Source organism: Cyberlindnera jadinii, assembly GCF_001661405.1.
Source record: "Cyberlindnera jadinii NRRL Y-1542 unplaced genomic scaffold CYBJAscaffold_5, whole genome shotgun sequence".
In the NCBI taxonomy this organism is placed as follows: Eukaryota; Fungi; Ascomycota; class Saccharomycetes; order Phaffomycetales; family Wickerhamomycetaceae; genus Williopsis; species Williopsis jadinii.
In genome coordinates, this window is record NW_017963656.1 from 443783 (window position 1) to 471776 (window position 27994).

Consider the following 27994-nt stretch of genomic DNA (forward strand, 5'->3'; position numbering starts at 1 on the left):
AGGCAGCAGGTGGGAAAAAAATCTCCACGGTAACCAAAAGAGATGAATAAAGAGCCCTTGAATGTCCGCATGAGAAGCGAACAGGTTTGAGCGCTGATGCCTGTTGCTTCTTCTCGTTCCGACGGATCATGCTCGTCCTCGCGTATCAAGGGAATCTTCAACAAGCTGAAGCTTACCAATAGCAGCAGCAGCAGCAGTGTTCAGGTAAGCAGGCCGAATACCATCGATACTAATTCCTCGTACACCCATGCTAGTGCTGTTTCCTCACCGGCCGGGTCAAATTCAACTGTGAGCTCACGGTTGAAGTCACCTTCGAGCCCATCATCTTCACACTCCATCAGGTCGTTCAGGTCTTCTTCCACAAGCAGTTTAAGGAACTCGACAGGTCGAAATTCGTATGGGAAGTGCATGATAACTCTCGGCGTGGGTATTAGTGCCAAAGTGGAGCTCTACTACGACAAGCACAGTGGTCATTTGTATGCGATCAAAACGTTCAAGCCGAAGGAGTCTTATGAATCGAAGAGCGAGTATAACGCACGGTGTCGATTTGAGTATGACATTGTGCAGAGGATCCACCATCGGAACGTTCTAAGGAGTGTGGACTTTGTCTATGGGTTCCAGACGGTGCAGATGGTTATGGAATACGAACCGTACAGCATGCTGAGACTGATACAAATGACCAAGCCTTCGGAGGAGGAGATCATGTGCTTCTTCCGGCAAGTGTGTGAAGGTGTGTTGCATCTCCATACGATATGTCATATTGCGCATAGGGACTTGAAGATGGAGAACCTGGTGATTGGGACGGACGCCGTTGTCAAGATTATAGATTTTGGCACAGCGTTCAACTTTGGAACGGGACATGCCTTCGCCAAGGGTGCCGTTGGCACACCGTCGCTGATTAGCCCTGACGCGCAGAATAAGATTAGCTACGATTCTGAGGCTAACGACGTTTGGTCTTTGGCTGTGCTGCTCTATAGCATGTTACACCTGGACTTCCCTTGGAAAAGCGCAGTTCAATCCGACAAGGAGTACAACAGACTCATACACAACGACAGGGCAGAGCTCCAGGACAAGTTCCCTCAGCCATTACAGCCAATCGTGATGGAAATGCTCCAAGTTGATGAATCGCACAGACCCACAGTGTTACAAGTGGTTGAGTCTCTTAAAAACTGCATCCCACAGCATCATAATTGTGATGCCAAATTACACAGAAGAACCACAAGGGTATGTGAAAAGAAGCTGGACTCCATCATCGCCACTCCATAACCTCATCTCCAGTAGATAGACGATTGCTCTCCGGCTCATCCTATGTCCACTGCTTGCTTTATGGCTGTTTCCGTGACATTTCAATGTGATTACCGCATTCGGCAAACTGTAAACACCGTGCAAACCCGTGCAGCTCCACTGAAACTCCGCGGGCAGCCAGAGCAACAACCATACCACTCACAACTCTGATGAGACGTGAGATTTATAGATTTAGATCATGAAACACACATCAATTGATCGAGATGAAACGTGTGCTGAATTATTAGCACAGCACCTGCCAGCCCCAGCGTTGTAGTCGGGGTCGTTGGCGATGTTTACCTTCAGTCGTCGCCACGGTGATAAGCTGTACTTTGATGCATGGTGCGTCTCCCAAGTAACCAACATGACCTTTCCCCCGTCCTGTTTCCACCATCAATGAAGCGTCTCAACCAGGTTTTCCAGGCTGAAGCAGCCCGTAGATTGGATTTACAGTCAGAGGAGACCACGAGGGCGAGGCACGAGGGAGCAAATCCGGCAATTCTGGTGCCAGTTCGCCGTGGTTTGGACGGCCAGTTGCCCTCTCGCAAAGAATCTGTGCTTATGCGTATGTATGTTGGCCTTAGCCGTAGGGGTAAGCAGGAGACGAAAACATAAACAAACCAGAAAAATTGAAAGGCCTGGACGTTTTCCTTGCCCTCTGTGTGATACAGAGTAGTTGTGAAGGCCTTTCCCCCTTTGGAACACCATATTGTCCTAGTTTACTTGCCTTGATCAACAGAGCTGGGGATATAGAGAGAGCAAATGGTACCCAGAGCTATACCGTCGTTGTTTTCAGTGATTCTGTCGTCAGTGGTGTCATGTGGTTGCGGAGCCTTGGGGATAGTGGTGTATGAGCAGCAGGAGAGCATCAACAGGGGAGCTGGACTCTCGCTAATCGTTGGTGAGCTGTGCTGCGTGCTGGCATTACCACTGTGGGCCTCGAGGCGGCCCATAATGGTGAAGGGATCGATGTTGGTTATAGCGTTGATGAGTTTGCTCAGTGCTGCGGCCGGTGTCGTTCTACTCACGGATGCTTCATGGATGTCGGCATCTCAGGGCGAGGTCGAGAAGGCATTGGTTGGGCTGTACATCTTTGGGCTGTTGATCAGCGGTTACAGCATTGGCTCCATGCTTGAGACGTATGAACAGTGGATGAGCCATGACAGTGCCATGAGAGTTGATCATTATGACGATGAGAAGCAGTCGAACAAGACCACGGAGAGCCATAGAGTCGTATCGATGAAGGCGTCTGCAGCAACGCTGGTGGATCACTTTTTGAGCACTCGACCTTCAACTGCTCAAAGCACAGTGGATCAAGCTTTCAGACTTGGCTCGATATCATTAAGCACATTGAGAAATAGCAACAGCAGGCAGAAGTTGGTGCAGCCCCAGGACTACTCCATAAAGAAGCTCTCTGTGATAAACCAATCACAGTCGTCAACAGAGCTTTCAGGTATTGAGAATAAGAACCTTCCTAGAGGATTATCCAATAACTCGCTGGGCTCACAATTGGCAACCTTCTTACCACCACCATCTGAGCCTTCAGAAGGTGACAATAAAGCATCGGACTTGGATTTGAACAATGATGGAGTCATAATGCGTGAACGAGATGCCATAAATCGGATCCCTAGTGTGTTGTTACCACCACATCTGAGACCAACAAACGATGGAGGCTTGAACGACAAGATGTGCCCTCAACTGAATAGCACAAATCAGTTGATCCATGCAGCACAGTCTCAGCATGGAGATGCCATGATGTATAACGAGCCCGTGATCCAAACGATACCCAGAGCAATGAGTTTAGATGCACTGACGAATCCAGAACACACTGGTGAATTGCGCACCATTTCACTAGAGGACTATGAAAAGAACAGGGTGGATCCATATATGAGCACCAACGTATTCCAGTCGGCTCCACAGCTATCGCAGATCAGACAGACCTGTGCAAATTTGCAGACAATACTTACAGATGATGAACTGGTAGATCTCGAGCAGACAGCTACAGACGAGGCGATGAAACTTATAGAGGATGCACGTAAAGCGGACGATGAAGAGCTGAGAAGCTGTATCAATCAGACCTCCAGTGACTTGAATCTCAAGAGACTCAAGACCCCGACTACTGCAAATACCTCCAAATCAAGCTCACCGCATAAGTCAATCTTTGGACATAGCCGGATGAGCTCGTCCATCTCGTTTAAAGCATTCACCACCTCTATGAATGCATCGCCCCACGGATCAACTTCATCACCAAGGAAAAGAACATCGCAGAGGAATTCTCCAAAGAAGCTGGGGTCCTTGAAGAACCTATCCCTATCGAACATCGTCTACAAGACTGATAACGACTGCGATTACGATGACGACCATACCTCCGTGCCTGAATTCCCCTACGTACACGAGCTGCAAAGCTCTCCAACTAGAAGGAAGAGTGTGCTGACGTTGGGAACACCAAGGAGAGGCAGCATACAGACCCTCAGCACAATGAAAGCTCATAATGAACCTCTTCAACCACACTCTTCAAGCATTCCCCAGACACCTCTGAAGGGCTCGAGGAACGAGCCCGCTATACTGAGCGAGACAACCAACACGAGCACCGGCACGCACAACTCACCAGGCTCGTGCAGCTCCACTCAGTCTGTCTTCCCTCATGAGGTCATTGGCGAGTACGACAAGGAGAAATGGAAAACCATGGTGAGGTTGAACATGGTTAGCGATCAAAACGAGGGTAGCTGATGTGGTCATCGCCAGTCAGCCCACGCTCTCCGCACACGAGAGAGAGATACCATCAACAATACGAAATACTACGGTATATTCTCTGTAGCGCCCGTACAGTTCCATCCAACTGGACAGAACGTAGTTCATCAAACACCTGTGAGAGAAGTGAGAAGTAAACAAACACTGCAAAACATCCAGACATTATACGGACGTGTCCCTACCGCTTTTGTCTTTGTGGCGGCGCTTATTTTCGCGTCGCCTGCCCTTTTTTTCGTTGGCGGCTGTCTTCGCTCAACATCAACAAACATCAACAAACACCAACAAACACCAACAAACCACAACAAACAGACGAAAAGGTGCTGGTTACGAGGAAAATGTTGGTAGACAATGCCGCTGTGAAGTCAGCCGAGCTATTGAGACCGCGTGATCTCACACAGAGGATCTACGTGTGGCCATTTCTCATTGTGTATCCGCTGTTCTTCCAGATCTATCTGAACAAGTATGACGAGTACATCAAGGGCTCTGAGTGGACGTTTGTTTACCTCGGGTCGATAATCACGGTGCACTCTGTGTTGATGGTGGCGCCGAACTGGAACATTGCGATTGACGCGCTGTTCAACTACGTCAAGGTTGGTTCGCTGGATGAGGCTTCACACATCATTGTTCAGCCGGCGGCAAACTTCGGTGCTGGAGCGATAGTTCCAGTGGTGAGGGAGTCCCACCCGGGCGAAGAGCAGCAGGTGTCGTTCGTGTTCCAAAAGAGAAGATTCTTGCTGGACCCAAAGTCCGGCAGCTTCTCGCCACCGAAGTTCTCAATAGATCAAGAGCCGACGGTTGGTGACCTGCAGCAGGCAAAGGGTCTCAAGGGCGATTTGTCCAAGCTGCAAAGGCTCTATGGTAAGAACTTGTTCGATATTCCGATTCCAACTTTCTGGGAGCTGTTCAAGGAGCACGCCACTGCGCCATTCTTTGTGTTTCAAGTGTTCTGCGTGGGATTGTGGTTACTGGATGAGTTTTGGTACTACTCCCTGTTCACGTTGTTCATGTTGGTGACCTTTGAATGCACCACGGTGTTCCAACGTCGTTCAACGATGGGAGAGTTCAGAACCATGGGTGTTAAACCTTTCCCAATCTGGGTATACAGGGACAACAAGTGGAAGCAATTGGACACCACAGAGCTATTGCCTGGTGATCTGTGCTCAGTGACACGTACAGGTGAGGATTCTGCAGTCCCTTGTGATATGGTGCTCGTCGATGGTTCTGCCATTGTCAATGAGGCAATGCTGTCTGGTGAATCAACCCCACTTTTGAAAGAGTCTATCAAGCTGAGACCGGCACATGATAAGTTAGAACTGGATGGATTGGATAAGAACTCTGTCTTACACGGAGGTACTAAGGCTCTACAAGTCACAGCCCCAGATGAACCAACTGTTGCATTGGCCCCAGATAGTGGTGCCTTGGCATTGGTTTCCAAAACTGGGTTTGAAACTTCACAAGGTTCCCTCGTTCGTGTTATGATCTTTTCCGCAGAGAGAATCTCTGTGGGTAATTGGGAGGCTTTCTTCTTCATTCTGTTCTTGCTGCAATTCGCAATCGCCGCATCCTGGTACGTCTGGGTTGAAGGTACACGTATGGGTCGTATCCAAAATAAGTTAATCTTGGACTGTGTATTGATTATCACCTCTGTGGTGCCACCAGAATTACCAATGGAACTTACAATGGCTGTTAATTCATCCTTGGCCGCTCTCGGCAAATTTTACATCTATTGTACAGAGCCTTTTAGAATCCCAATGGCTGGAAGAATTGACGTTTGTTGTTTTGATAAGACTGGTACTTTGACAGGTGAAGATTTGGTATTTGAAGGTTTGGCTGGATTTGGAAATGACATTCGTCATTTGTCAAAACCTGCCGATGCTCCAGAGGTTACCAGCTTGGTTCTTGGATCTGCACACGCTTTAGTTAAACTCGATGACGGTGAAGTTGTTGGTGATCCAATGGAGAAGGCCACCTTAGAAGCTGTTGGTTGGGAGTTGGGTGAAAAGGATGTTGTTTATAGGGCCTTGGGAAAGAATAAGACCCAAAAGATCCATATCCTTCGTCGTTTCCAATTCTCTTCGGCTTTGAAGAGATCTTCATCTATATCTGCTATCGGTTCAAAGACATTGGTCTCTGTTAAAGGTGCTCCGGAAACTATTCGCCATAGATTGACAAAGATCCCAGAACAGTATGAAGCTATTTACAAATCATTCACACGCTCTGGTTCTCGTGTTCTTGCTTTGGCTTACAAGTACCTAGAAGATGAAATTGCCCATTCAAAGGTTAACAAGTTAGAGCGTGAAGATGTTGAAGAAGGTTTGGAATTTGCAGGGTTTATCGTTTTCCATTGTCCTTTGAAAGATGATGCCATCGAGACCATTCAGATGCTTAACGACTCTAGTCATCGTTCTGTGATGATTACTGGTGATAACCCATTGACTGCTGTTTATGTTGCCAAGGAAGTGAAGATTGTTGAACGTGAGGTCTTGATTTTGGATGCCCCAGAAGAGCACCATGGTAACCACGAGCTGATTTGGAGAAACGTTGAGGAAACAAAGATTATCCCATTCAGCTCTTCTGATGAGATTGATGTTAAACTCTTTGAAACCAATGATATTGCCATTACTGGGTATGCCTTGGCTAAGTTGTTGGAACATCCACAGTTGAAGGCTTTGATCAGACACACATGGGTTTACGCTCGTGTTTCACCTGCTCAAAAGGAATTCATCTTGACTACTTTGAAATCCATGAGTTACAATACATTGATGTGTGGTGATGGTACCAACGATGTTGGTGCGTTGAAGCAAGCACATATCGGTGTTGCGCTTTTGAACGGTACTGAAGAAGGTATGAAGAAGATCCAAGAACAGAGAAAGCTTGAAGCCAGCCAAAAGGTTTATACTAAGCAATGTGAACTTATGACAAGATGGGGTAAGCCAACACCACCTGTTCCTCAAACCATTGCCCATCTTTATCCTCCTGGTCCATCTAACCCACATTATTTGAAGGCTATTGAGAAGCAAGGTATCGAAATTACTCCAGAAATGCGTAAATTACATGAGGAATCTACTCACAACGCATTGCCTGTCGTTAACGCTCAGGGCCAAGTTGTTGGTAACGATGCCTCCAGTGAATTGAGCAACATGCTTATGGGTTCTCTTAACGAATTAGAAGAACAAAATGAAGCACCAACTTTGAAACTTGGTGATGCTTCTGTTGCTGCTCCATTCACCTCCAAATTGTCCAATGTCTCTGCTGTTACAAATATCATTCGTCAAGGACGTTGCGCCTTGGTGTCAACCATTCAGATGTATAAGATTTTGGCATTGAATTGTTTGATTAGTGCTTATTCCCTCTCTGTCATTTACTTGGCTGGTGTCAAGTTCGGTGATGGTCAAGCAACCGTTTCTGGACTGTTGATCTCTGTTTGTTTCCTCAGTATTTCCAAGGGTAGACCAGTTGAAAAGCTGTCCAAACAAAGACCACAACCTGGTATCTTTAACATTTACATCATGGGATCGATTTTGGGTCAATTTGCCGTTCACATTGCCACCTTGGTATACGTCACCTCAGAGATTTACAAATTAGAACCAAGAGAGCCAAAGCCAGATCTTGAGAAGACATTCGAACCATCTTTGTTGAACACTGGTATTTTCTTGATCCAGCTGGCACAACAGGTGTCCACCTTTGCAGTGAACTATCAAGGTAAGCCATTCAAGGAGTCCATCACTGAGAACAAGGGTATGTACTATGGACTGATCTCTGTTGCTGGTTTGGCATTGGCAGGTTCCACAGAGTTCATCCCAGAGTTGAACGACGCTATGAAATTTGTTCCAATGGATTCAGTCTTCAAGACCAAGTTGACCATCACTCTTGTCTTAGATCTGGTGGTTGCATGGGCCATCGAACTCGTCTTGAAGTATTTCTTCATGGACTACAAACCAGCTGACATTGCACTACGTGAAGGTGAAGAGTTGTAACTGTAACGGTCGTTTATATAAAGCCCACTCTCATGTTTTGTTATTTTTTGTTCAGATAGAAGACAAATTGGATAACACGAGAAAGGACGAGAAACATGTGTATAAAATCAGTAACTTTTGCCAGGACGATAACATCATCTCAAGAGTTATCGAACGTATCTAGAATGCTAATTAGGTTATCGAACGGTGGAATAACACCACAATTGGTCAAGTCATCGTTGTCATTCTCAAATGACACTTGGATCTTGTTCTTTATGAAGTCCTTGTCGAACTTATCACACAACTTCTTCAAGAACAGCAGCACCTCCAACTGGAATTCGTTATAGAATCGAACATTGTAACTGATCACCTGGATCAAGATCTCCAATACTATCGTCAAGGTCAAGTCCAGAGGAGTGTCTTTCTTGAGCCAGCGCAGCTTATTCGCTTGAGGCTCGAGCACGTGCAACTCCCACATCTTGAGCAGTTTGAGAGCCGCAACGATGTCGAACTTTGCTCCAAGCGTGGTTCTCAAAGCAGGGACAACGCTCTTATAATGGGCTGTTCTATACGAGGTCAACCCGATCAGTTCCCATTCCAGTGCACTGTGCTTCAGCTGCTTAGCAGCGTTCAGCTCATTCTCCACGATGAGTGTGATTCTCAGGTCGTCATAGATGATCAGGAACAGATCGTCTAGCCAGCGTTCGCATTGTCTCTTCTTTCTGATATCCATCGGCTTCGCCTGTGAGTGCAATGTCACGGTGGACATGGTCTTGTACTCCTCGTCCATGATGAACACCTCTGCCCTTGCCTTGAGTACCTGGTCCCAGCCGGCTTTCACAATCATCCAGACCAGCAGATTGTAGGCACCTTTATGAGTGCCTTTCAAGAGGTGCAAGTTCACCCTCTTCAAGGCCGGGTCCACGGCTTCCACTTCAATCTTTGGAGAGAATAACAATAAGTTCTCAGAGTCTGCACCAAATATCTGTACAGCAGAGTCCCATACTGACTGGACTTTCCCTTCAGTAGGTTCAGGCAGGAGTAAGGAGTCCTTCACGTCAATAGGAATGTAATCTCGTGGTCTCTGCGCATACATTGGCGTGGAATTGAGCGCAATCAAGGCAGAGTTCAAGTCGTCATTGAGCAGGTGGCAAAGCACAAGCCAGTACCAGGATTTGAAGGATATAGGGTTGCAATTCACCGATTCCAGCGCACATTGCAACGCCAATTGAGGCTGGTCCTTCTCGACGAGAAACTTGATCTGTTCGTTCAATAACAGCGAATCACGAGGTTTCACCTTGATTGCCCTGTTCAGGTATTTGATGGCGTCTATCTCGTTGTCCATTAGACACAATAATCTTGCGATTATCGGTGTCAAGTCCAATGGCAACGCCTGGATCCTCTGGATTGCATGTTTGAACTCGCCAGAGACCTCTACTACGTAGCAGAGGGTGTCAACGAGGTAGTTTTCCCACAGAGTTGGCTTCTGGACGGTATCTTCAGCACCTAGGAGCATTCCTTTAGGCAGCATCGACACCAGCTTCGTTATAAGGTCGGAGATTTGGTGCTTTGATTGGAACAGCTGTTTCTCCACCAAGCCAGGGAACTTCCTCTCCTTGCCCAACCCAATGATGACGCTTCTCACAACACAGGACACAAACAGTTCAGTCCACATGGTGTCGCTAACCTCTGGAGCCGTCTTCTGGAACCTGTCTGCTGGTAGCACGGTCAATTGGAACTGGCCTTGTTCAGCCTCCGGACACTCAATCTTGATCCGAACATCACACTTGCTAAAGCTGTTGAACGAGCAGTAGGTGAAGATTGCTGGGTGCTTCACGGACACGTCCAATGGTAAGCTCAACATCTGGATGTATGCCTGGGGAGCCACCGTGGAGCTGAGATCGATACCTGTGATGTAATGGTACTGGCCGTCTTCTTTCTGCGATGCCCTGTTGGACGTCGACAAGTGAACCAGGTCTGGAGGTCCAATCTCTCTGTACGTCGGCAGCAACGTCGTTCTGTTGCCGATTGACGACCCAAACAGCTTCTCCGAGTAGCTGGGTACCGAGTTAGTCACTGCAAACACGGGTTCCAACGCAAAAGGTGTGTGATGCCATCTCTGGCGTATACGTACTAAGGTGTAATAATTGTCGGTTTGGCAGATATTCTTCGAGCCTTCTTCGGGCTCATCAGCATGGAGGGCACTTGTGCATGGTTCGAGCTCATTGTCGTTCTCACCTGCCAATCAATTGGTCGTTCCAGGCTTCGCAAACACAGTGACAAGTTGAAGTTGTGTAAGATGGTGAAGAACTCACGGGCCGCTTCTGATTTGAAGGGGGTGTCCCAAATGATTACGTAATATCTGGTCACGTGTTAGGGGACCACGACTCACGTGTTGTTGTTGCTTACGTAAATGCTTACAAATTAGACTTTTTTTTTCCATCAACTGCTTATGTGTGTGTGTGTGTGTGTGTTTGGGTACTAAATACCACTTCAACTTGTTCGATTTCGGCTCTGTTTCGCCGACTTTGTTTCCTTTGAAGGGTTTGAGTGAGTAGACTATGAGCCTGATGGACTTGGAAGCCAAGAGACAGGCTGTGCTCCTCTCCATGAAGAGCAAAAGAGCCAGTAAAAGTGTCACACCACAACCACCAGAGCCACAAGGACGGGAAGAGGCACCAGCACAGTGTCAACAGGGGCCCATGAGCTCTGAAACGAAGCAGATGCTGTGCAAAGCACTCGAGGACTTGAGGAGCTACGGGTTGAGCCTTGACGAGATCGTGGCGAGGGCAAAGGTACGTAGAGAGTTCGTGGCGGAGCTCTACAGAGAGATGAAATGGCCTGTTGCTGAGATCATACCGCAGGCAGTTGTGGAGGCCAGCGTGGAGAGTAGAGTGGTGCCCAGTGGGGAGGCCAGTAGGGAGGCCAGTGTGGTGCCCAGGATGGACAGACAACAACGAAGATGGGATTACTACAGCAATAGCAATATCATTAGTAACAACAGAGTGCCTATGAGTGAGAACAAGCCTGAATGGCTATCCGATTTGGTTATAGATTTAGAGTCGAGTGAGGAGGAGAGTGACGATGAAGCGCACTCGCCTGTGAAGAAGAGGAAACTATCAGTTGACGATAACCGAGACTCAGAGGAACTAAAGCTACTGACTGGAAAGTTGAACAAGTGGGAAGAAGAGCACCGTGATATAGATGCGGAGATCTCGAGCTGTCAAGCTCGAATGGAAGGACTAGAACAGGAATTGAGGACCACGAGAGAAAGGATGAAACGCTTAGAAGATGAACGGAGAGTCAGAGATGCTCTAAGGGAAGAGGTTGCCGTAGAGAAGAACAAGATGATGAAAGAACAAGCCGAGAAGGAACAGGAACAAGCATCCAATGCGTATGATGAAACCATCCACAAGATTCCAAAGGTAATATTTTATTCCAAACACCTTACGAGGGTAAGCTAGCACGCTTTCTCCTCCCCTTCATTCTTATCACATGATAGACAGATGAATTACTAACACTTGTGTCCCACTCTTATAGCAGCAGGCCAGGGCATTCCAGCCTTACCACTCGTTACTCTCCAAGAGACAAGGCATTGATAACGATGCAGACAACGACGACAGACAGCTCTGTCCATTCGAGCTCATCCACCAGAAGTGTACTGAGCCTGAATGCAAGTTTAGACATCTATGAAGCCGTAATGCTCATGCTAATCACGCTCCAAATTGCAGTTCTCTGCTGTAGTCTCACTTGTGTGCTAATCACCGTTTGCTTGGGCCATAACTTGGTCAATTATCCAGTAATTTGAGTGTACTTTCCATGCTTTCTTGAGACATAGGCAAATGCGTTTAATATTCATTCTTTACCAATCTTTGAACGCTTATATCTCAGGAACCATGGACGATAGCATTCCCATACTTCGTAGGCCTCTTACACCAAGCTTTAGCTTCAAAATGATCTACTTTCCAAGAATTCAGCGGCCCATTTGCCAATTATATCACGATCATTCTAACGTACTCCCTGTGAAGTTTCTATGCACTTTCCATGCTTTTCGGGTCATCCCGAGACGGTGAAAAATTCATTCGCCCATAACTTCACATTACTCATCGCCCATAATTGGCTTCCTTCAACGCCAAAACACACACACACACACACACATACACACCGAAGATGGCTGAACAGATTGCGAAGAACGCCCGTGATGCGTTCACTGTGCTCAAGACACTGTCTAACGAGGAGAGAAATGAAGCCCTGAAAGCCGTCCACGATGCCCTTGCACAGACCAAGCAGGAGATCCTCACAGCCAACAAGGAGGACATGGCCAACGCTACAAAGGCCAACCTGTCTTCCAGTCTGGTGAAGAGACTGGACTTGTCCAAAGGAGACAAGTTTGACGTCATGCTTCAAGGTGTGCTGGACGTTGCCTCTCTGGAGGACCCTGTGGGGAAAGTCACCCTGGCGAGACAGCTCGATGAAGGCTTGGACCTGTATAGGGTCAGTGCGCCAGTGGGAGTGCTGTTGATCATCTTCGAGTCCCGTCCTGAGGTGATTGCCAACATCACTGCGCTGGCCATCAAGTCAGGAAACAGTGCCATCCTGAAAGGTGGCAAGGAATCGTTGCACACGTTCACTGCCATGGCCAACGTTGTGAACGAGGCCTTGAGCCATACAAAGGTCCCACGCAATGCCATCCAGCTGATCGAATCAAGGGAAGATGTGGCCCAGCTGCTGGACCAGGACCAGTACATTGATCTGGTCATTCCAAGAGGCTCCAACCAGCTCGTGAGAAACATCAAGAGCAATACAAAGATCCCAGTGCTGGGCCATGCGGATGGTATCTGTTCCATCTACGTCGACAAGGACGCAGACCTCCAGATGGCTGCTAAGGTCGTCTTGGATGCAAAGACGAACTACCCTGCTGGCTGCAATGCTGTGGAGCAGCTGCTGATCCACAGATCGTTGGCTAGCAAGACTCTGGAGGTTGTCCAGTTGCTGCTGGAGAGTAACGTCACGCTCCATGTCACGCAGCAAGTTGCAAGCCACTTGCCAGAGTCCGAGCTCATAGTGCCAGCAGTGGATGGTGACTTCGACAAGGAGTTCTTGTCCTTTGACATTGCCGTGGACTTCACTGACGACGTTGATTCTGCCATAAAGCACATCAACGAGCATTCATCTGGTCACACTGAGTCTATCATCACCGAGAACAGGGAGACTGCTGAGAAGTTCCTGAAAGCCATAGACTCGTCTGGTGTGTACTGGAATGCCTCAACGAGATTTGCAGATGGCTTTAGATATGGGTTCGGTACCGAAGTTGGTATCTCCACCAATAAGATCCACGCTAGAGGCCCAGTGGGCCTGGAAGGCTTGGTGATCTATCAATACCAGATCAGAGGCCATGGACAAGTGGTTGGCGATTACTTGGGAGGTGGTGGATCACGTGAATTCATCCACAAGGACATCGACATCAGAGGTGTCACTCTATAAGAAGTTAAGACATACGTATAATTGGTTTAAACACTCTTCGACACGCAGTTTCACGTTCAGTCTTGATCAGTCTTGATCAGCCTCTCTCATCTCTCCGTAGGCGCCTCTCGAAAGAGTGGTATCATACATTCTAACAAGTCTCTCCTGTCCTTCTTCGGCCTGTGAAAATGCAAACCCTCTTTGCTTCCGCATTCTTGAAACCTGTCTCACTTTACGGATGGCCTTTTGGAACTGTTCAATGCGTGGTCTGTAGTCGGCAACATTGTACTTCTGAATCTCTTGGACGTAGTGGTAGGATTCTGGGTAGTACATTCTCTTGTAGTACTTCCAGGCGAAATCTCTCAACAGGCACAACACGGGAAGCACGAAGATCATTGCCCAGAAGGTGACAGAAGTGTACAGGTGAGAGATAGTACCACGGTACTCTCTAGAGACACCAGTCAGTGGGGCAATCAAGGCATACAGTGGAAGATACGCAAGCCAGAATAAGAAGGAACCTGGAATGGCAATCACCGTGAATTTGGTCCAGTTTGCAGTGATGAGCGCAGCTTTACCGAGCACCGTTAGTACGGAGGAGGTGTAGATTGCCGTACCCCAAACCCAATGGTCCGCAGTATAACCGTTATGGAGTGCAAATCCATATCTGTAGAATAGTGTACTCAAAACATACGTCAACGCGGAATGGTAGAAACCATTGATCACCCATCCCCAGAAGATCGAAACGTTGAAGAATACACCCTTCTGGCCCAATTGGTATAATTGTGGATACTGCTCCAATAACCTTGCACTCACAAATTGGTCAAACACACCAATAACGAATGGTGGTAGAACTGTAAACAAAACATTGTAGAAAGTCAAAGTCCATGATTCGATGATGGATTGACCAGAATAACAATTGGCAAAAACATACCAAAATTGGGTCATATAAAGGGCAATATTCTTGTAAAACGAGTACAGAATTGCAGCTGAGATTCTCTGGTAACTCCAAGAACCATGGACAAGCAGCAACTTCTTCAGAAATCTAAACTGTGCAATGGCAAAATCGGCACTTCTAGCAGCCTGCATACCTTCCATACCACTAATACCAACACCAACATGTGCAGCTTGAATCATACTCACATCATTGGCTCCATCACCAATGGCAAGTAGCAATGCTTTTTTCTTGTTCTTCACCATTTTCACCACAAGTGCCTTTTGTAAGGGCGAAACACGACAACAGATGACGGCTTTACACGAGCATGCCAAATCCAGGAGTAAATCATCGCAGTAGTCTAAGGCGTACCCAAGGGATTGACCATCGATAACAAGAGCAAGCGTATCGATATCATGTTGAGACACTTTGTACTCTTTGATGGCTTCCAATTTGGAACTGATGTTGTGTTTCGTGGCCTCTGCTGTTTCCTCGTTAACGATTAAAAGGTTCATGTCCTCACTGAGCAGTTTACAACTCATACCAATGTTGATGGCAGTCTCTTGTCTATCACCTGTCAGGACCCAGATCTTAATGCCCGCCTCCTGTAAAGTGTGAATTGTCTCTGGAACACCGTCCTGTAACTTATCCTCAATAGCAGTGGCTCCGATAAGGAGCATATCTCTTTCAATCAGTTCCGCAGTATCATCCATCTTTTGCTGTCTATCATCCATGGAAGTTGCCGCTTTTTCGTATTGTTGAGCCCATTCTTCGTATTCATCGTTTGGAATCGTTCTAGTGGCAATACAAAGAGTTCTCAACCCTTCGGCAGCGTAATCTTCTAATTGACGAGTTGTTGCAGTGACATAAGGATTGTCTTCGGACAAACGTGCCAAGATAACAGTATCCGCACCCTTACAGAGCAACTTGATAGACCCGTCAGGGAGTCGGAAGATGGCAGACATTCTCTTTCTGGTCGAATTGAATTCACAAACATGGAGTAGTTCGTACTCCAACTGCTGGCCATGAACCTCAATCGTCACAAACTTTGGTTTTCTGATAGTGAATTTGTATCCCAAGGACGCTGCACCTTCCACTAGAGCACCTTCATCAGGAGAAGCAGCCTGGTACTTGATGGATCCATCACTTTGGACTTCCGGGATGACCGTGTGACAGATGGCTAAAAGTGTCAAGAATTCGTCAATCAAACTAGCATCGTCACCTGTTTCCAAATTTTCAAACATCTTCTTGAATGTATGAAATCCCATCTCTACACCATCAATCATCTTAGCCTCTTTATCCTCCGGAATTTCCTCAATGTAACAATGTCCAGCTATGGAACAAGACTTGAACTCCATAATGTTTCTCGTCAATGTACCCGTTTTATCACTAAAGATGTATTCAATCTGTCCTAGTTCCTCAACCAAACTCGAAGTTCTCACCACAGTTGGGGTATCTGTCTCAGGATGGTACATATCTAAATCTGATGCAATCATATATGCTTGGTAATACTTGATGATTTCCACAGTAACAAATAGAGAGATTGGCACAAGATTTGAGAACAAGATCCAATATGTAAGCAAATCTTTAAAGAATAGACCAGCTCTGTTTCTGTTCTGAAGGAAAAGATAAGTCAAGTGTTTCGAGTCTGCAGATACTTTAACAACGTTACCAATTGATGAAATTAAAGAAAGAACAATCAATACACCAAACAGCACTATGATCTGTAAATTGATGATACGTTCCACTGCTGTTCTCTTGATTGGCGTTGCTGTAGCGTTACGCATCAATTTCGTTTCATGACCTGTGAAAACAACTAAACCATGAATCCATCCCGTGTTTCTCAACGTGGCACCTCTAAGAAGCATCTGATCCGGGTTCAATGGGTACTCCCTATCGAACAAGTTCAGTGTACCTTCGAAGGTGTAAAGACTCGAGTTTGGCTGCTCTGAAAGGACTTTACCCTTCATCGCTATCAAATCTTGTGGTGAAACCAAATGCGCAGTCTCTGGAAGAGATTGCTTAATCTTCAGGTTAGTTTCACCATCCAAATTTGCGGTTTCGATATAGCATAGACCTTCTGGTTCAGAAGAACTCAGTATGATCATGTCCGCAGGAATGGCCTCCTCGGACTTGACGCTGATGATGTCACCCACAGCCACATTAATCCATTTCTTCGATATGAACTCGCCGTGCTCCGGTGATAAAACCTCCACCCTCGAGTAGTTCAATTCCTTATCAGAATTCGATCTCTTGATATCCTCCATGATTTCCTTCAACGCGGAAACCAAGAGCACAACGAGAAGCGTTCCAATTGTGGTGTAACGGTTTGTAGGTGAGACGTTTGGAACCTGCTGGATCGCAGAGGTGAACAGGAAAAACACGTTCGCATACTTGGAGAACTCCTGGACGAGGAACTTCGGTAAGAACGTTGCAAAGTTGTACTTTGTAGTTGATATATGGTTATCACCATAACCAAACGCATCGTTCGAAACCCGGTCGTTTATATGGATGATTCTTGGTCCCTGAGTATCATATCTCGCCTTTCTCCCTCTAAGTCGATCCCAGATACGGCGTATGTCAAACCTGTTCCGCTCAGATTCAACCATATTGGCACCTCCTTCTTGTTGCGGCCTTGCCCTAGCAGCGGGCCTCTCAGGGTCTCTAAAAGGGTCCTGTGACTCTCTCGGCTGTGGATAGTCGTCCAATGGAATACCAACGTCCTCGTACGGCGTCGACATCCCTAATCTCTGGCGCATGCTGGAGAACATCCCCTTCTTCCCACCATCGTGGCCCTGGTGCACTGACGTCCCACGCGTGTCAAAACTATCATCCTGCTCAACGTACTTGTCGTCAAAGGGGTCGTCCAGGTTCACAGTCTCCTGCGGTATTACGCCTCTCCTCAGGTCGTCCAGTCCATCCCGGCCGCCAGGCCCATACGCTGAGGGCACGTTGTAGAAGTCATCGCCCAGCAAATCACCTCCGCTGTTACTCGTCTGCTGCTCCGTGGAATCATCGAGCAAATCCACATCAAACAGCGTGTTATTGTTCGTTTCCTCGAACGGATCCTCTCCCTGCTTCTTTCCCTGTGCCATTGTCCGTGTACTGAGTTAACCGCTCTGTGTATGAAGCGAAGCGCCAGGTGTCCGTGTGCTCTTCCTCCTCTTTGTTGATGTTTCTTTGTAGGCGGCTTTTCGTCCGTTTGGGCTGTGTGGGACGGGCTGTTGTGTCTGGCGGCTGTCGTGGGCGTACCGCTTTCTAAGCCTACGGTGCTGTCGTGGGCGTACCGCTTTCTAAGCCTACGGTGCTGTCGTGGGCGTACCGCTTCTAAACCTACAATTCGTCTCAGTGCTAAATGATACGCTATTCTTATATATTTGTAATATATACAGGCCCAGGGAGGAGCGTGGATTCTATACAGAGACTGTGTTTATATGCTGTGGCTCTTCTTCGTACTCCACCTCGACCCTTGCGCGTCTCTTCTTCGCCCTTGCTTCCTTGGCCTGTCTCTTGCGCTTCTTGTAGTTGTCCTCCTCGTCGCTTGAGTCAGTGCTGTCCGTGGAGACGTCGTTGTCATCGTCGCCGTCTGATCCGTCCAGCCATCTCTCGAGGTCCTCGACATCGACGAGCTCGTCGTCGTCGCCATCGTCCTCGACGTACTCGATCTCCCCGACGTCGCTGTCGTCCTCCTCTTCCAGTTCGCTGTCGTAGTCCTCCTCCTCTTCGTCCTCCTGTTCGACTCCCTCCTCTTCCTCAACGTGGCCTAACACCTTCTTCCAGATCTTTTCGTCAACGTTCAATGGTTTATCGCCATACGCGCCGGACTTCAGTCTCTCGAGCAACTCCTTCTCGATGGCCTTTTCAATCTTGGCCGCTGCGAGCGCCTTTCTCTCTCTATTCTCCTCTCTTCTCTTCACCTTTGGTGCCACACCAACGTAGTGTCTCTCATCCTCCCTCAGTGCCATACGACGCTCTGTTATGGCCACCTGTGTGAGTCTGGTTAATCTCTGCTTGCACTTGTGGATCAAGAATTTGTTCCAGTAGAGCAAATGTTGGTCAACCTGCTCCAATGCCTTTGTATAGTTCTTTGACAGCTTGATTCTTTCCCACAGCTTTGCCGGGGTGTGGGCCCTCTCTGCGGTCTTCATGTACAGGTAGAGTTTCCCATCCACGTTTTTAACGGTGGCGTACTTCGCATTCGCCAGCGGACAAGATTGACGCGAGCACAACCCACTCACGTTGTATTCGTTTCTACAGAAGTTCTGGCCCTTGGTGGTTTTGAGCTTGAAAGAACAAAATTGTTGGTTGATCACCTGCCATATGATCTGTGCGTTGTGTTAGTAAGAGTCCTTCACGGAGAGTCTTTCCCTAGAAGTCTTTCCCAAGGAGCGCTTTCCAGGCGCTCCTTCCAGACGCTCCTTGCCAAAGACGCTTCCTGTATTAACATACTTCGTCAGACATTGCTTATGATTGGTACTACCACTGGATATCTCTATGAATCGAGTGATAAGAGACGGAAACCAGAGTTGAGAAGGGGAAAAAAGAAAAAAGTGAAAAAAAATTTTAAGGAATTTCCCAATTTGGACGGTACGCGCAGCACCTCATCTTCACCGTTACCCGGCCTTTTAACCGCCCTGCTTATGTAATCATTACGTAACCACTACGTAACGCAATCGGCGCCCGCTGTAAACCACCGCGAAAACAATCAGCTGGCGGCTGCCGCCGCCGCTCTCTGTGTGCCACTGCGTGGTGGTTTTTATGTGTCAACAGAGGGAGCAAAAGGGGATCACCGCCTACTTCAACTTGAAGAATACACAACGAAAACACGCCCAACACAGCCAATCACAACAGATTTACCGAGATGAGTGACAGTTTGTCGATGGAGTATGCGATTGCCTCGAGCTCAGAGGACGATCTGAGCCCAATGGCATCGCACACAAGCGTGGCGGCCCATGCTGGCGATGCTGCTGCTGGCGATGCTGCTGCCACTGTGAAGGGTAGAACAGGCACTGACGACACCATCCACTTGAGAATGCCGGATTTCAACAAGAGGCCGCTGTCGGACACCCCTGCTGGGTCCACCAGCACCTCGCCGTCGGTATCTCACGACAACTCTGAGGACGTTTCCATGGAGAACTCGCCAGAGTTGCAACCAACGACACCAGGTGGTGTGTCAACAAAGGCCATTGAAGAGTCACCGCTGCTGGCGGAAGGAGCTGTTTACTCCTGTGAGGCCAGCCATAGCCATCCGCCGCCTGTTCTGAGGCTGCCCAAGAGACGTGGAACTGCCATCAACCTGCCAGGTGTGACAAAGTCGATATCAAGCGTTCAACTGCAACAGCAGTACGCTGAGAACGAGGCGGCGTCGAAGTTGGTGATTGTGATGGTTGGTTTGCCAGCTCGTGGTAAGTCGTACATCACCAACAAACTCACGCGCTACCTGAACTGGTTGCAACACGAGTGCCGCGTGTTCAACGTTGGTAACACCAGAAGAAAGGATCCACATGTTGGACAGAGCTTTGGTCCTGCGAAGGAGCCCTTAACTGAGGGCGATAACGCGCAAGCACACCATGGAACTGAGCATGATGCTGCGTTCTTCAACCCTGAGAATGAAGAGAGCACCAAGATCAGAGACAAGTGGGCCATGGATACCTTGGACTCGCTGCTGGACTTTGTCTTGGAGGGAAAGGGCTCCGTGGGGATCTTTGACGCTACGAATAGCACCAAGAAGAGACGGAAACGTGTGTTGAACAAGATACGTGAGAGGAGCTCGCTGATCAAAGTGCTTTTCCTCGAGAGTATATGCTCTGACCCTGTGATCATCCAGAGAAACGTCCATCTCAAGCTGAGTGGTCCTGACTATAAAGACATGGACCCGGCATTGGCACTCAAGGACTTCACGGAAAGACTGCACAACTACGAAAAGGCGTACGAGACGTTAGAGGATGATGAGGACTTACAATACATCAAGATGATCGATGTTGGCAAGAAAGTGGTGGCGTATAACATACAAGGGTTTCTGGCATCCCAGGCGATTTACTACCTTTTGAACTTCAACTTGAGCGAGCGCCAGATCTGGATTACAAGACACGGTGAAAGTGTCGATAATGTTAAGGGACGTATCGGTGGTGATGCGCCTCTAACTCCTCGTGGTGAGAGATTCTCCAAGGCTCTGGCCAAATTCATCCAGCACGAACGTGTCAGGTTTAGACAGGATCAAGTTAAGAGATACACCGAGATGATTTCCAAGGGAGAGTTTGATTCCATGCCAGCGGAACCGGAGTTCAACGTCTGGTCAAGTATGCTCATGAGAGCTATTCAGACTGCAGACCACTTCCCAGAGGATCAGTTCGATATCAGAGAGATTAGAATGTTGAACGAGCTGTGTGCCGGTACCTGTGAAGGAATGACCTATGAAGAAATCCAGAACAAGTATCCACAGGAGTACAACGCTCGTATCAAGGATAAGCTGAGATACAGGTACCCGGGTATCGGTGGTGAATCGTACATGGATGTTATCAATAGGGTTAGACCGGTTATTAACGAGGTGGAGCGTACCACTGACCATGTTCTTCTTATAACCCATCGTGTCGTTGCCCGTGTCCTGCTTGGCTATTTCATGAACCTCAACAGAGATGCAATCACCTCTTTGGACATACCACTTCATTGCATCTACCTACTGGAACCAAAGCCATATGGTGTGGAATGGTCCATGTACGAGTATGACGAACAAAAGGACTGGTTCTATAAAGTTTCAGAAGACCAGATGCACAAGAAGAGAGTCAAAGAAGTCGGTGTTGCCTTCCGTGAGCGTAAGTACTCTGTGGTGCCTACTGCCCCACCACGACTCGGTTCTCATTCCAGCTCATCTGGCTCCCCTCTGGTTAGTTCTATAAGATCACTAAGCCACTCTGAATCGCTCAAGAAGGCAAGGGGTATTTCTGAGCGGGTTCCGATCCCTGATAGAGGTCCTATCCCGGACAGAGTCCCTGCTTCTAGCCAACAGCAACAAGTTGCACACCTTGAAGCGTATAAGCTGAGTGAAAAGTTATCCAAATTGAAGGCTTCTGAGTCGAGATGATTACTGGTTTTGTCTCTTCTACCGTGATGTTCGCTTTAAACCATACAATTATATTTATTTTATGTTTTATATCATAACAAACTAACACGTACCTCAGTTCATAAGACAACAGGGGTGTGGCAGGATATAGCAGACTATGCTGGTGCATAGATAACACCCAAGGATCCTAGCCAGCGATCCAGAGAACCATAGAGACCGATGATTTGATATCCTTGAGGCGGACTCAAGGCATTGGCACTGCCTCCATCTGCTCTTCCAAACATCTGAGAGCTTCTCCCCGTGGAAGTGACGATCTGGACAGCATCGATCCACGCACCTGATCTAAAACGTAGCTCTGCTATGGTTTCTCCCTGCTGTAATGGGAAATCAGTATAGTTGTTGGTCACGTTGCCAGCAAGCACAGAGGATTCTGCAGCTTGATAGGCTGGTTGTCTGTTGACAGCCATGTCCTTTAACCCTGAAACCAGCTTGTTGAAGGAGCTCTTGTAATCTCTCTGAGGCACTGGTGGTGGTGAGCCTGCCTGTGGTTGATCCTGTTCCTTTCCAAGGTCAATACGAATACCGTCAACGGCTCCACCCCAGTACACTCTAACGTTGACAACCCTATGAGGGTTGAAGAACACAGGCTCGAATTTGTTACCACGGTCCAGCTGACCCATCGGTGCTGATTTGATTGCTGTCTTTTGGCCTTTTCCATCACCAATATCAACATTCAAGGCATTGGTATTGCTTGTGAGCATATGTTCAACATCCTTCTGGAACGCTTCACCACCTGCTGTTAAGACTCTAACGTCGTAATCGCCGTTCTGTTTGTCTCTAGGCAGCAAGTTCTTCAGCTGCTGTGAGGTGACGTGGATTTCATTCTGAGCACCTTGGCCTCCTAGCGAACGAGGTGAGAATTCTAGATAACCACGGGCAAGGTCGTCTTTGATGACCTCCACGGCATAGATTCCAGTTGGCGACTTGATGGTTGCCTGGCCATTACCAAGTGGTAGGATGACAGGTCCACCACCTTGCTGTGGTAGGCCAAAAGTTGGATCCTGGGAATCTGACGGCAAACGGAACGATGGATGGTGTAGGAATCTCAGGAGGTCCAGTCTGTTCCATCCACATTCATCCTTAGGCAGAAGAGGTGACATTCCGTTTGACTTGGTTCTCATACAGTACGTCTCACGGGAAGCAAATGATCTGTTGATGCGGACGTAGTCCCTGAGCATCACACCATTGACTTGATGAGGACAGCCCAGCAGGTGTCCAATCTCGTGGAGGAAAGCACCAAAGGTGATGTTGAAGCATTCCCAGTACGTCCCACACTCGTTACAGTCATTGGCCACTTCATTGATGTTACTCTTCCTGTCGTCCTGGAACGCTGGAACCACCTTCTCCAGAGAGGAAGGCCATGAGTACAGGCCATGAGAGCCAAAGATCGCCAGCTTTAACTCCCCATCACCACCACCTAGCGCAGCATGTGTCAAGATCAACCTCAATTTGGTATCCCAGTGAGTATCCAAGAACATCACTGCAGCCTGGAAAGGTCTCTGTTCGTTTGCCAGTGGGCCATAGTGTTTCAGCTCATCCATGGCGATTCCAAACAGTCCACCAGTGTTGGTTCCCTTGGAGTTCTGTTGAGCCAAGTTCGGATCTCTCAGCTCTGCCAAAGTCTTCTTTGATCTAATCACGTGGATCTTAACAGTTGGTCGGGAGACACGGCCTTGTTCCTGCTCAAACAGTGTGTCATTGGCCTCTTCCTCTGCAAAGTTGAACGTTCTTTGTCCAAACCCAGCCCTCAGCATCTGCTCATTGGTGAATGCCTGCATCAGTCTTGCACCTACTCTCAGCTTTTTAACTGCCAGGTCAATACCGTTGCCTTCTTCTCTGCCCTTCTCACTGGTGGTATCGAAGTAGCCAGGTGAGTCCTTGGCTACCAGCAGACAGAGATGGACGGGCTTGTTCGGTAACGGGTCATAATTGATCGTCATCGCAACACCTCCTCCTCGGGTGTTCTGGTCAGAGTACTGTGGATAGCCATTCACCACTCTTCCCTGGGAATGCATGAAGATCAGCTCGTTTGAGCCTCTGTTCAGATGGACCGGAGCCTTGAAGAACCCTCCGTTCACTTCGTAGAATAAGGGTGGATAACTGTTCGTCTTGCTCTGTACTGAAACGATGCCTGATTGGACACCGTCTGCGCACTGTCCATGAACAATGAACAGGGGAGTGTGCACGGTCTCGCCGTGCTTGACGTTGAAGATGGTGAGTGACATTGTCGGTAGCTCGTATCACCACCAATTGATCGAACAATGGACACATGACATGTGTATACGTCTCATGGTAAGCCGGAATTGCTCCCCATTCTCGGCCAGCTGGCGGGTTCGGAAATACGTCCCGATTGGGTAAGTTTCCCGATCAGGTATCGCCGGTATATTCGTGTATCGCCGGCTAACTCCATCACCGGATAAGCTGCTCGTACGTTGAGGCGACGGCAACGCTATAGTTAAAGAACTTCAACAGGGACCATCAATTGGTGGAGCCAATTGGCTCCGTAGCAAGAGCGGGTGCTGCTCTCGCTCCCTCACGGGGTGTGTGGCCAAAAGTGGATGACCATACATCAACACGTGTGCTTGATATAGGCACTGCAGCGTCCTTAACGTTCCAAGGGCACTGTCTATTAGCATCTCTTCCGTAGCAACTAACGCTGGCCAATTGGTCTAAACGAACGGGGAATAAACTGCAACGAATCACGCTGAAGCTGTGCATTTTTGGTGGTGGGAAAAATGACCTTTCAATTAGTCAGAAACCAGCGTAACTTCAACGCTTGTTTATCTATAAACAGTGCATAAGCACGCGCATGGATGGTACAGCACAAGGCCCAATTGGATCACCGAGGGTGCATTCCCTGCGATCTCGGTCTCCCCTGGTGTGAGACAATAGCGAGAAGCAGCACCTACATGCTGTTTTTTGCTTTCTCCCTCTCTCTCTCCTTCTCTGTACGCATATATAGCTCTTCAGACCCCCTTGTCCTTCACTTGCTGAGAGCTGTGTGCATAGAGAGTGTGATATTAAAGGCTGCGCAGGTTCCCCGTTAAAAATACAGCAGCTTAAGGCCACTTCTCCTGTCATTATCCCCCTAATAACACTGTGTCCAGACAAGACGACTTGTGAAGACATTTTAACCCTATGACAATGTATGGAATGAACTCAAAGCCTTCGATACCTACCATAACGTCCATCGTATACTAACAGCCTCCCCTCGCACCAAAAGCATCAACTATACCCTTGTCACGGGTGGTTTAGGATACATTGCGTCACATACCATTCCCCTTATAGAAGGCCGAGTTGTGATCGTGGACAACTGCTCAAACTCCAATATTGACACGCTGAAGGGCATCAACGCACTGGTTAGAGACGAGCCTGTGGACTTCTACCACGTGGATTTGACAGACGCTGAACAATTGGCCAAATTCTTTGACGAGTTCCACAATGATGGCCATAACAAGAGGCAGATCACCAGGGTGCTTCACTTTGCTGGCCTGAAGAGCGTGAGTGACTCTCTTGCTGAGCCGGAGCTGTACTATGACCATAACGTGAAGGCAACCGTGAACCTGCTAGATCAAATCAGGAGGTTTAGACAGATTGAGACGCTGGTGTTTGCCAGCTCTGCTGCTGTGTATGGTGCTGCGCAGAGCCCCATATCGGAGTCAATCAAGTGTATACCAACTACTCCATACGGTGCTACAAAGCTGAAGGTTGAAGCCATTCTCAGGGAATTTGCCAATTCATATCCAACAGTCAACATTGGTATGTTGAGGTATTTCAACCCTGTTGGTGTTCATCCTTCTGGGCTACTAGGCGAGCAGTCAAAGAACCTGATGCCAATGGTCTTGAAGAGCCTGAAAGAAGGCAAAGAGATGACCGTCTACGACGGCATACGAGACTACGTTTCTGTTTTGGACGTTGCTAGGGCATGTATGTTGGTTATACAGTACTTGGAATATCATAGACAGGCCAATGTGTTTGAGTCTTGGAACCTAGGAAGTGGTCAGGGGTTATCGGTTAAGGAGATACTGGAACTGTTCAAGGCCTCAACCGGCGTCCATGTGCCATACAGAGAGGCAGGGAAAAGAGAAGGTGACGTGGACGTGCTGATCTCTGATATAACAAAGGCGAAAGCTCAATTGGACTGGCAACCGTGTGTTTCACTGGACCAATCTTTCAAGGACCTGTGGAGATGGTATACATCACAATGAGGATACGCATCATTGCCTAGTCCACCTCTGAACCATCTTGAGGATGTTCAGAGCCACTGCTAGCACCACCAGCACCAGCTCTGCCAGTTTCTCCGTTATTAGTCCAACTGTTTCGTTCTCCGTGACTCTTATCAGAAATGTCTGTAGGCTCTTCAGCCAAGGTGTAGTGATCTCGATGAGTAGCCTTATAATCCTGATGCTTACGATAACGATCCCCAGCATCACTTCGCCTCTGTTCTTCCTCTCCAAGATCCCAGACACCTCCTCCAGCTGGCCTCTGCCCACCCGCTTGTCCTTGTCCTTGTCCTCCTCCCTCACCTTAGCCTCCACGGCGTTCAATCGCATTGCGCTCACCAGCTGCTGTGTATGAGAGACATAAACATCCATGAACTGCGGACCATCAACGGCACTTGGCTCCCGTATCAGAGACCTCAGACTCTCCAACGCTTCAACAACCTGCTTCACGTCGATCAATTCCTCCATCTCGCCCCTATCAGCCTCGACCTGGTGCTTCACGCCCTTCCTGCCTGAACTGTGCAACACGCTGGCCCTCTCCGTATGGGCCCTCAATGGTGTGCTGGGCACTGATGCAAGGCCGTTTCTTCGAGACACAATGTGCTGAGAGATGCTGGCCTCCGCTAGCACATCGTAGTCCGAGTCGTCAGGCTCCGGCCGTGGAGTCTTCGCCAGTGTCTGTAGCATCGACTGTATCATCGTCTCTGGCTCTCTGTCCGCTTTGTCCGGCTGTGTTGATGTTAGTCCAAAGTGTTCACGTCTTGGTTGCTTTCTCCCAATATGCATCAATTCCGGTAAAGCCACTGTGCTCGTTGCATCAACATCGACACCTAGAAGGCATCGACTCACTACGTGCAAAGTGGTGTTCACACTATACAAAGAAGATATAGATAGAGATATGTACAAGTATATAAAGAGAATAGCCCATACTCAAAATCGCCAGATGTCATTGTTGAGGTGTTTACTCAATGATTCTGGTCACCAAACCGGTACCGACGGTTCTGCCACCTTCTCTGATGTTGAATCTCTGACCAACCTCAACAGCAGTTGGATGAACCAAGGTACACACCATCTCAACGTTGTCACCTGGGAGGATCTGCTGAGAGTGGTCAGCGTGCTCTTCTGGCCATGTCAAGATGGTGGTGACATCTCCGGTTCTGATGAACATCTGTGGTCTGTAGTTCTCAGCAAAGGCACTGTGACGACCACCTTCCTCCTTCGTCAAGATGTACAAGGAAGCGAGGAACTTGGTGTGTGCAGAGACGGAGCCTGGCTTAGCAGCAACCATACCTCTCTTGACGTCATCTCTCTTGATACCACGCAACAAGATACCACAGTTGTCACCAGCCATGGCAGATTCCAACTCCTTCTTGAACATCTCGATACCGGTGACGGTGGTCTTGATTGGGTTCTTGTTGTAGCCAACAAGTTCAATTTCATCACCTTTCTTCAAGTTACCACGCTCAACACGGCCCGTGACAACGGTACCTCTACCAGAGATCGAGAACACGTCTTCAACACCCATCAAGAATGGCTTTTCCAGGTCTCTTTGAGGAGTTGGGATGTACTCATCAATGGCCTCCATCAACTTGTCAATGGCCTTAGCACCAATCTCTGGCTCACGGCCTTCCAAAGCACACAAAGCAGAACCCATGATAACTGGGGTGTTATCACCGTCAAATCCATACGAAGTAAGCAACTCTCTCATCTCCATCTCAACAAGCTCAAGCATCTCAGGGTCGTCGATGGTGTCAACCTTGTTGACGAAGACAACAATGTGCTGGACACCAACTTGTCTGGCAAGCAACAAGTGTTCTCTGGTCTGTGGCATCTGACCGTCAGTGGCTGCAACGACAATGATAGCACCGTCCATCTGCGCAGCACCGGTAATCATGTTCTTGATGTAATCAGCGTGACCTGGACAGTCAACGTGCGAGTAGTGTCTGTTGGCAGTTTCATACTCAACGTGCGCAGTGGAGATGGTGATACCTCTTGCTCTCTCCTCTGGCGCCTTGTCGATGGCACTGTAGTCCAAGAACGAGGCACCTCCCTTCTCAGCAAGGCACTTGGTGATGGCGGCAGTAAGGGTGGTCTTACCGTGATCGACGTGGCCAATGGTACCAATGTTCAAGTGAGGTTTGGTACGTTCGAAGCCAGCAAAGCGAACCAGCTTTGGTGCACGGACGGCAACACGAGTCGCCAAACGGGTAAAGTTCTGGAAGAGCATGTTCCTTATCAACTTCTAGCGGCGTTCCAGGAGTTCCAG

General features: G+C 48.2%; 13 protein-coding genes across 13 annotated transcripts; 7 read left to right on the forward strand and 6 right to left on the reverse strand.

Moving 5' to 3' along the window:
* Window positions 1-396: 396 nt before the first annotated feature.
* On the forward strand, window positions 397-1005 carry CYBJADRAFT_120454 (kinase-like protein; the record flags this gene model as incomplete). Its single annotated transcript, XM_020212324.1, has 1 exon — window positions 397-1005. A coding segment is annotated over one exon (609 nt), but the record flags the coding sequence as incomplete, so codon positions are not given.
* Window positions 1006-3638: 2633 nt separating this feature from the next.
* On the forward strand, window positions 3639-4196 carry CYBJADRAFT_167375 (uncharacterized protein). Its single transcript, XM_020214877.1, has one exon. It carries the CDS (start codon window positions 3763-3765, stop codon window positions 4012-4014), a length of 252 nt encoding a protein of 83 aa, XP_020071017.1. The 5' UTR covers window positions 3639-3762; the 3' UTR covers window positions 4015-4196.
* Window positions 4197-4212: 16 nt separating this feature from the next.
* On the forward strand, window positions 4213-7997 carry SPF1 (ion-transporting P-type ATPase SPF1; the record flags this gene model as incomplete). Its single annotated transcript, XM_020213161.1, has 1 exon — window positions 4213-7997. A coding segment is annotated over exon 1 (3627 nt), but the record flags the coding sequence as incomplete, so codon positions are not given.
* Window positions 7753-10266, reverse strand: CYBJADRAFT_138562 (chaps-domain-containing protein). The gene is made up of 2 exons (XM_020213162.1): window positions 10126-10266; window positions 7753-10048 (listed from the first exon to the last, which is right to left on the reverse strand). The coding sequence occupies exons 1-2, from the start codon at window positions 10215-10217 to the stop codon at window positions 8152-8154; spliced, it is 1989 nt and encodes a 662-aa protein (XP_020071019.1). The 5' UTR covers window positions 10218-10266; the 3' UTR covers window positions 7753-8151.
* Window positions 10267-10785: 519 nt separating this feature from the next.
* Window positions 10786-11715, forward strand: CYBJADRAFT_167377 (uncharacterized protein). The gene has a single exon (XM_020214878.1). The coding sequence runs from the start codon at window positions 10823-10825 to the stop codon at window positions 11453-11455; it is 633 nt and encodes a 210-aa protein (XP_020071020.1). The 5' UTR covers window positions 10786-10822; the 3' UTR covers window positions 11456-11715.
* A 446-nt stretch (window positions 11716-12161) lies between these two features.
* On the forward strand, window positions 12162-13475 carry PRO2 (glutamate-5-semialdehyde dehydrogenase; the record flags this gene model as incomplete). The annotated part of the gene is made up of 1 exon (XM_020216850.1): window positions 12162-13475. One exon carries the CDS (start codon window positions 12162-12164, stop codon window positions 13473-13475), a length of 1314 nt encoding a protein of 437 aa, XP_020071021.1.
* A 66-nt stretch (window positions 13476-13541) lies between these two features.
* Window positions 13542-16994, reverse strand: DRS2 (aminophospholipid-translocating P4-type ATPase DRS2; the record flags this gene model as incomplete). Its single annotated transcript, XM_020212639.1, has 1 exon — window positions 13542-16994. The coding sequence occupies one exon, from the start codon at window positions 16992-16994 to the stop codon at window positions 13542-13544; it is 3453 nt and encodes a 1150-aa protein (XP_020071022.1).
* Window positions 16995-17798: 804 nt separating this feature from the next.
* MAK16 (ribosome biosynthesis protein MAK16) lies at window positions 17799-18846 on the reverse strand (the record flags this gene model as incomplete). Its single annotated transcript, XM_020213672.1, has 2 exons — window positions 17799-18710; window positions 18835-18846. 2 exons carry the CDS (start codon window positions 18844-18846, stop codon window positions 17799-17801), a joined length of 924 nt encoding a protein of 307 aa, XP_020071023.1.
* A 315-nt stretch (window positions 18847-19161) lies between these two features.
* On the forward strand, window positions 19162-21512 carry CYBJADRAFT_167380 (6-phosphofructo-2-kinase/fructose-2,6-bisphosphatase). Its single transcript, XM_020214879.1, has one exon. It carries the CDS (start codon window positions 19247-19249, stop codon window positions 21464-21466), a length of 2220 nt encoding a protein of 739 aa, XP_020071024.1. The 5' UTR covers window positions 19162-19246; the 3' UTR covers window positions 21467-21512.
* Window positions 21513-21600: 88 nt separating this feature from the next.
* Window positions 21601-23730, reverse strand: CYBJADRAFT_177346 (putative metalloendopeptidase; the record flags this gene model as incomplete). The annotated part of the gene is made up of 3 exons (XM_020216851.1): window positions 21601-22146; window positions 22216-23469; window positions 23500-23730. 3 exons carry the CDS (start codon window positions 23728-23730, stop codon window positions 21601-21603), a joined length of 2031 nt encoding a protein of 676 aa, XP_020071025.1.
* A 457-nt stretch (window positions 23731-24187) lies between these two features.
* Window positions 24188-25998, forward strand: GAL10 (bifunctional UDP-glucose 4-epimerase/aldose 1-epimerase). Its single transcript, XM_020217951.1, has 2 exons — window positions 24188-24651; window positions 24729-25998. Exons 1-2 carry the CDS (start codon window positions 24644-24646, stop codon window positions 25711-25713), a joined length of 993 nt encoding a protein of 330 aa, XP_020071026.1. The 5' UTR covers window positions 24188-24643; the 3' UTR covers window positions 25714-25998.
* CYBJADRAFT_167383 (uncharacterized protein) lies at window positions 25569-26427 on the reverse strand (the record flags this gene model as incomplete). The annotated part of the gene is made up of 1 exon (XM_020214880.1): window positions 25569-26427. The coding sequence occupies one exon, from the start codon at window positions 26425-26427 to the stop codon at window positions 25723-25725; it is 705 nt and encodes a 234-aa protein (XP_020071027.1). The 3' UTR covers window positions 25569-25722.
* Window positions 26428-26689: 262 nt separating this feature from the next.
* Window positions 26690-27955, reverse strand: TUF1 (translation elongation factor Tu; the record flags this gene model as incomplete). The annotated part of the gene is made up of 1 exon (XM_020216852.1): window positions 26690-27955. The coding sequence occupies one exon, from the start codon at window positions 27953-27955 to the stop codon at window positions 26690-26692; it is 1266 nt and encodes a 421-aa protein (XP_020071028.1).
* Window positions 27956-27994: the final 39 nt, after the last annotated feature.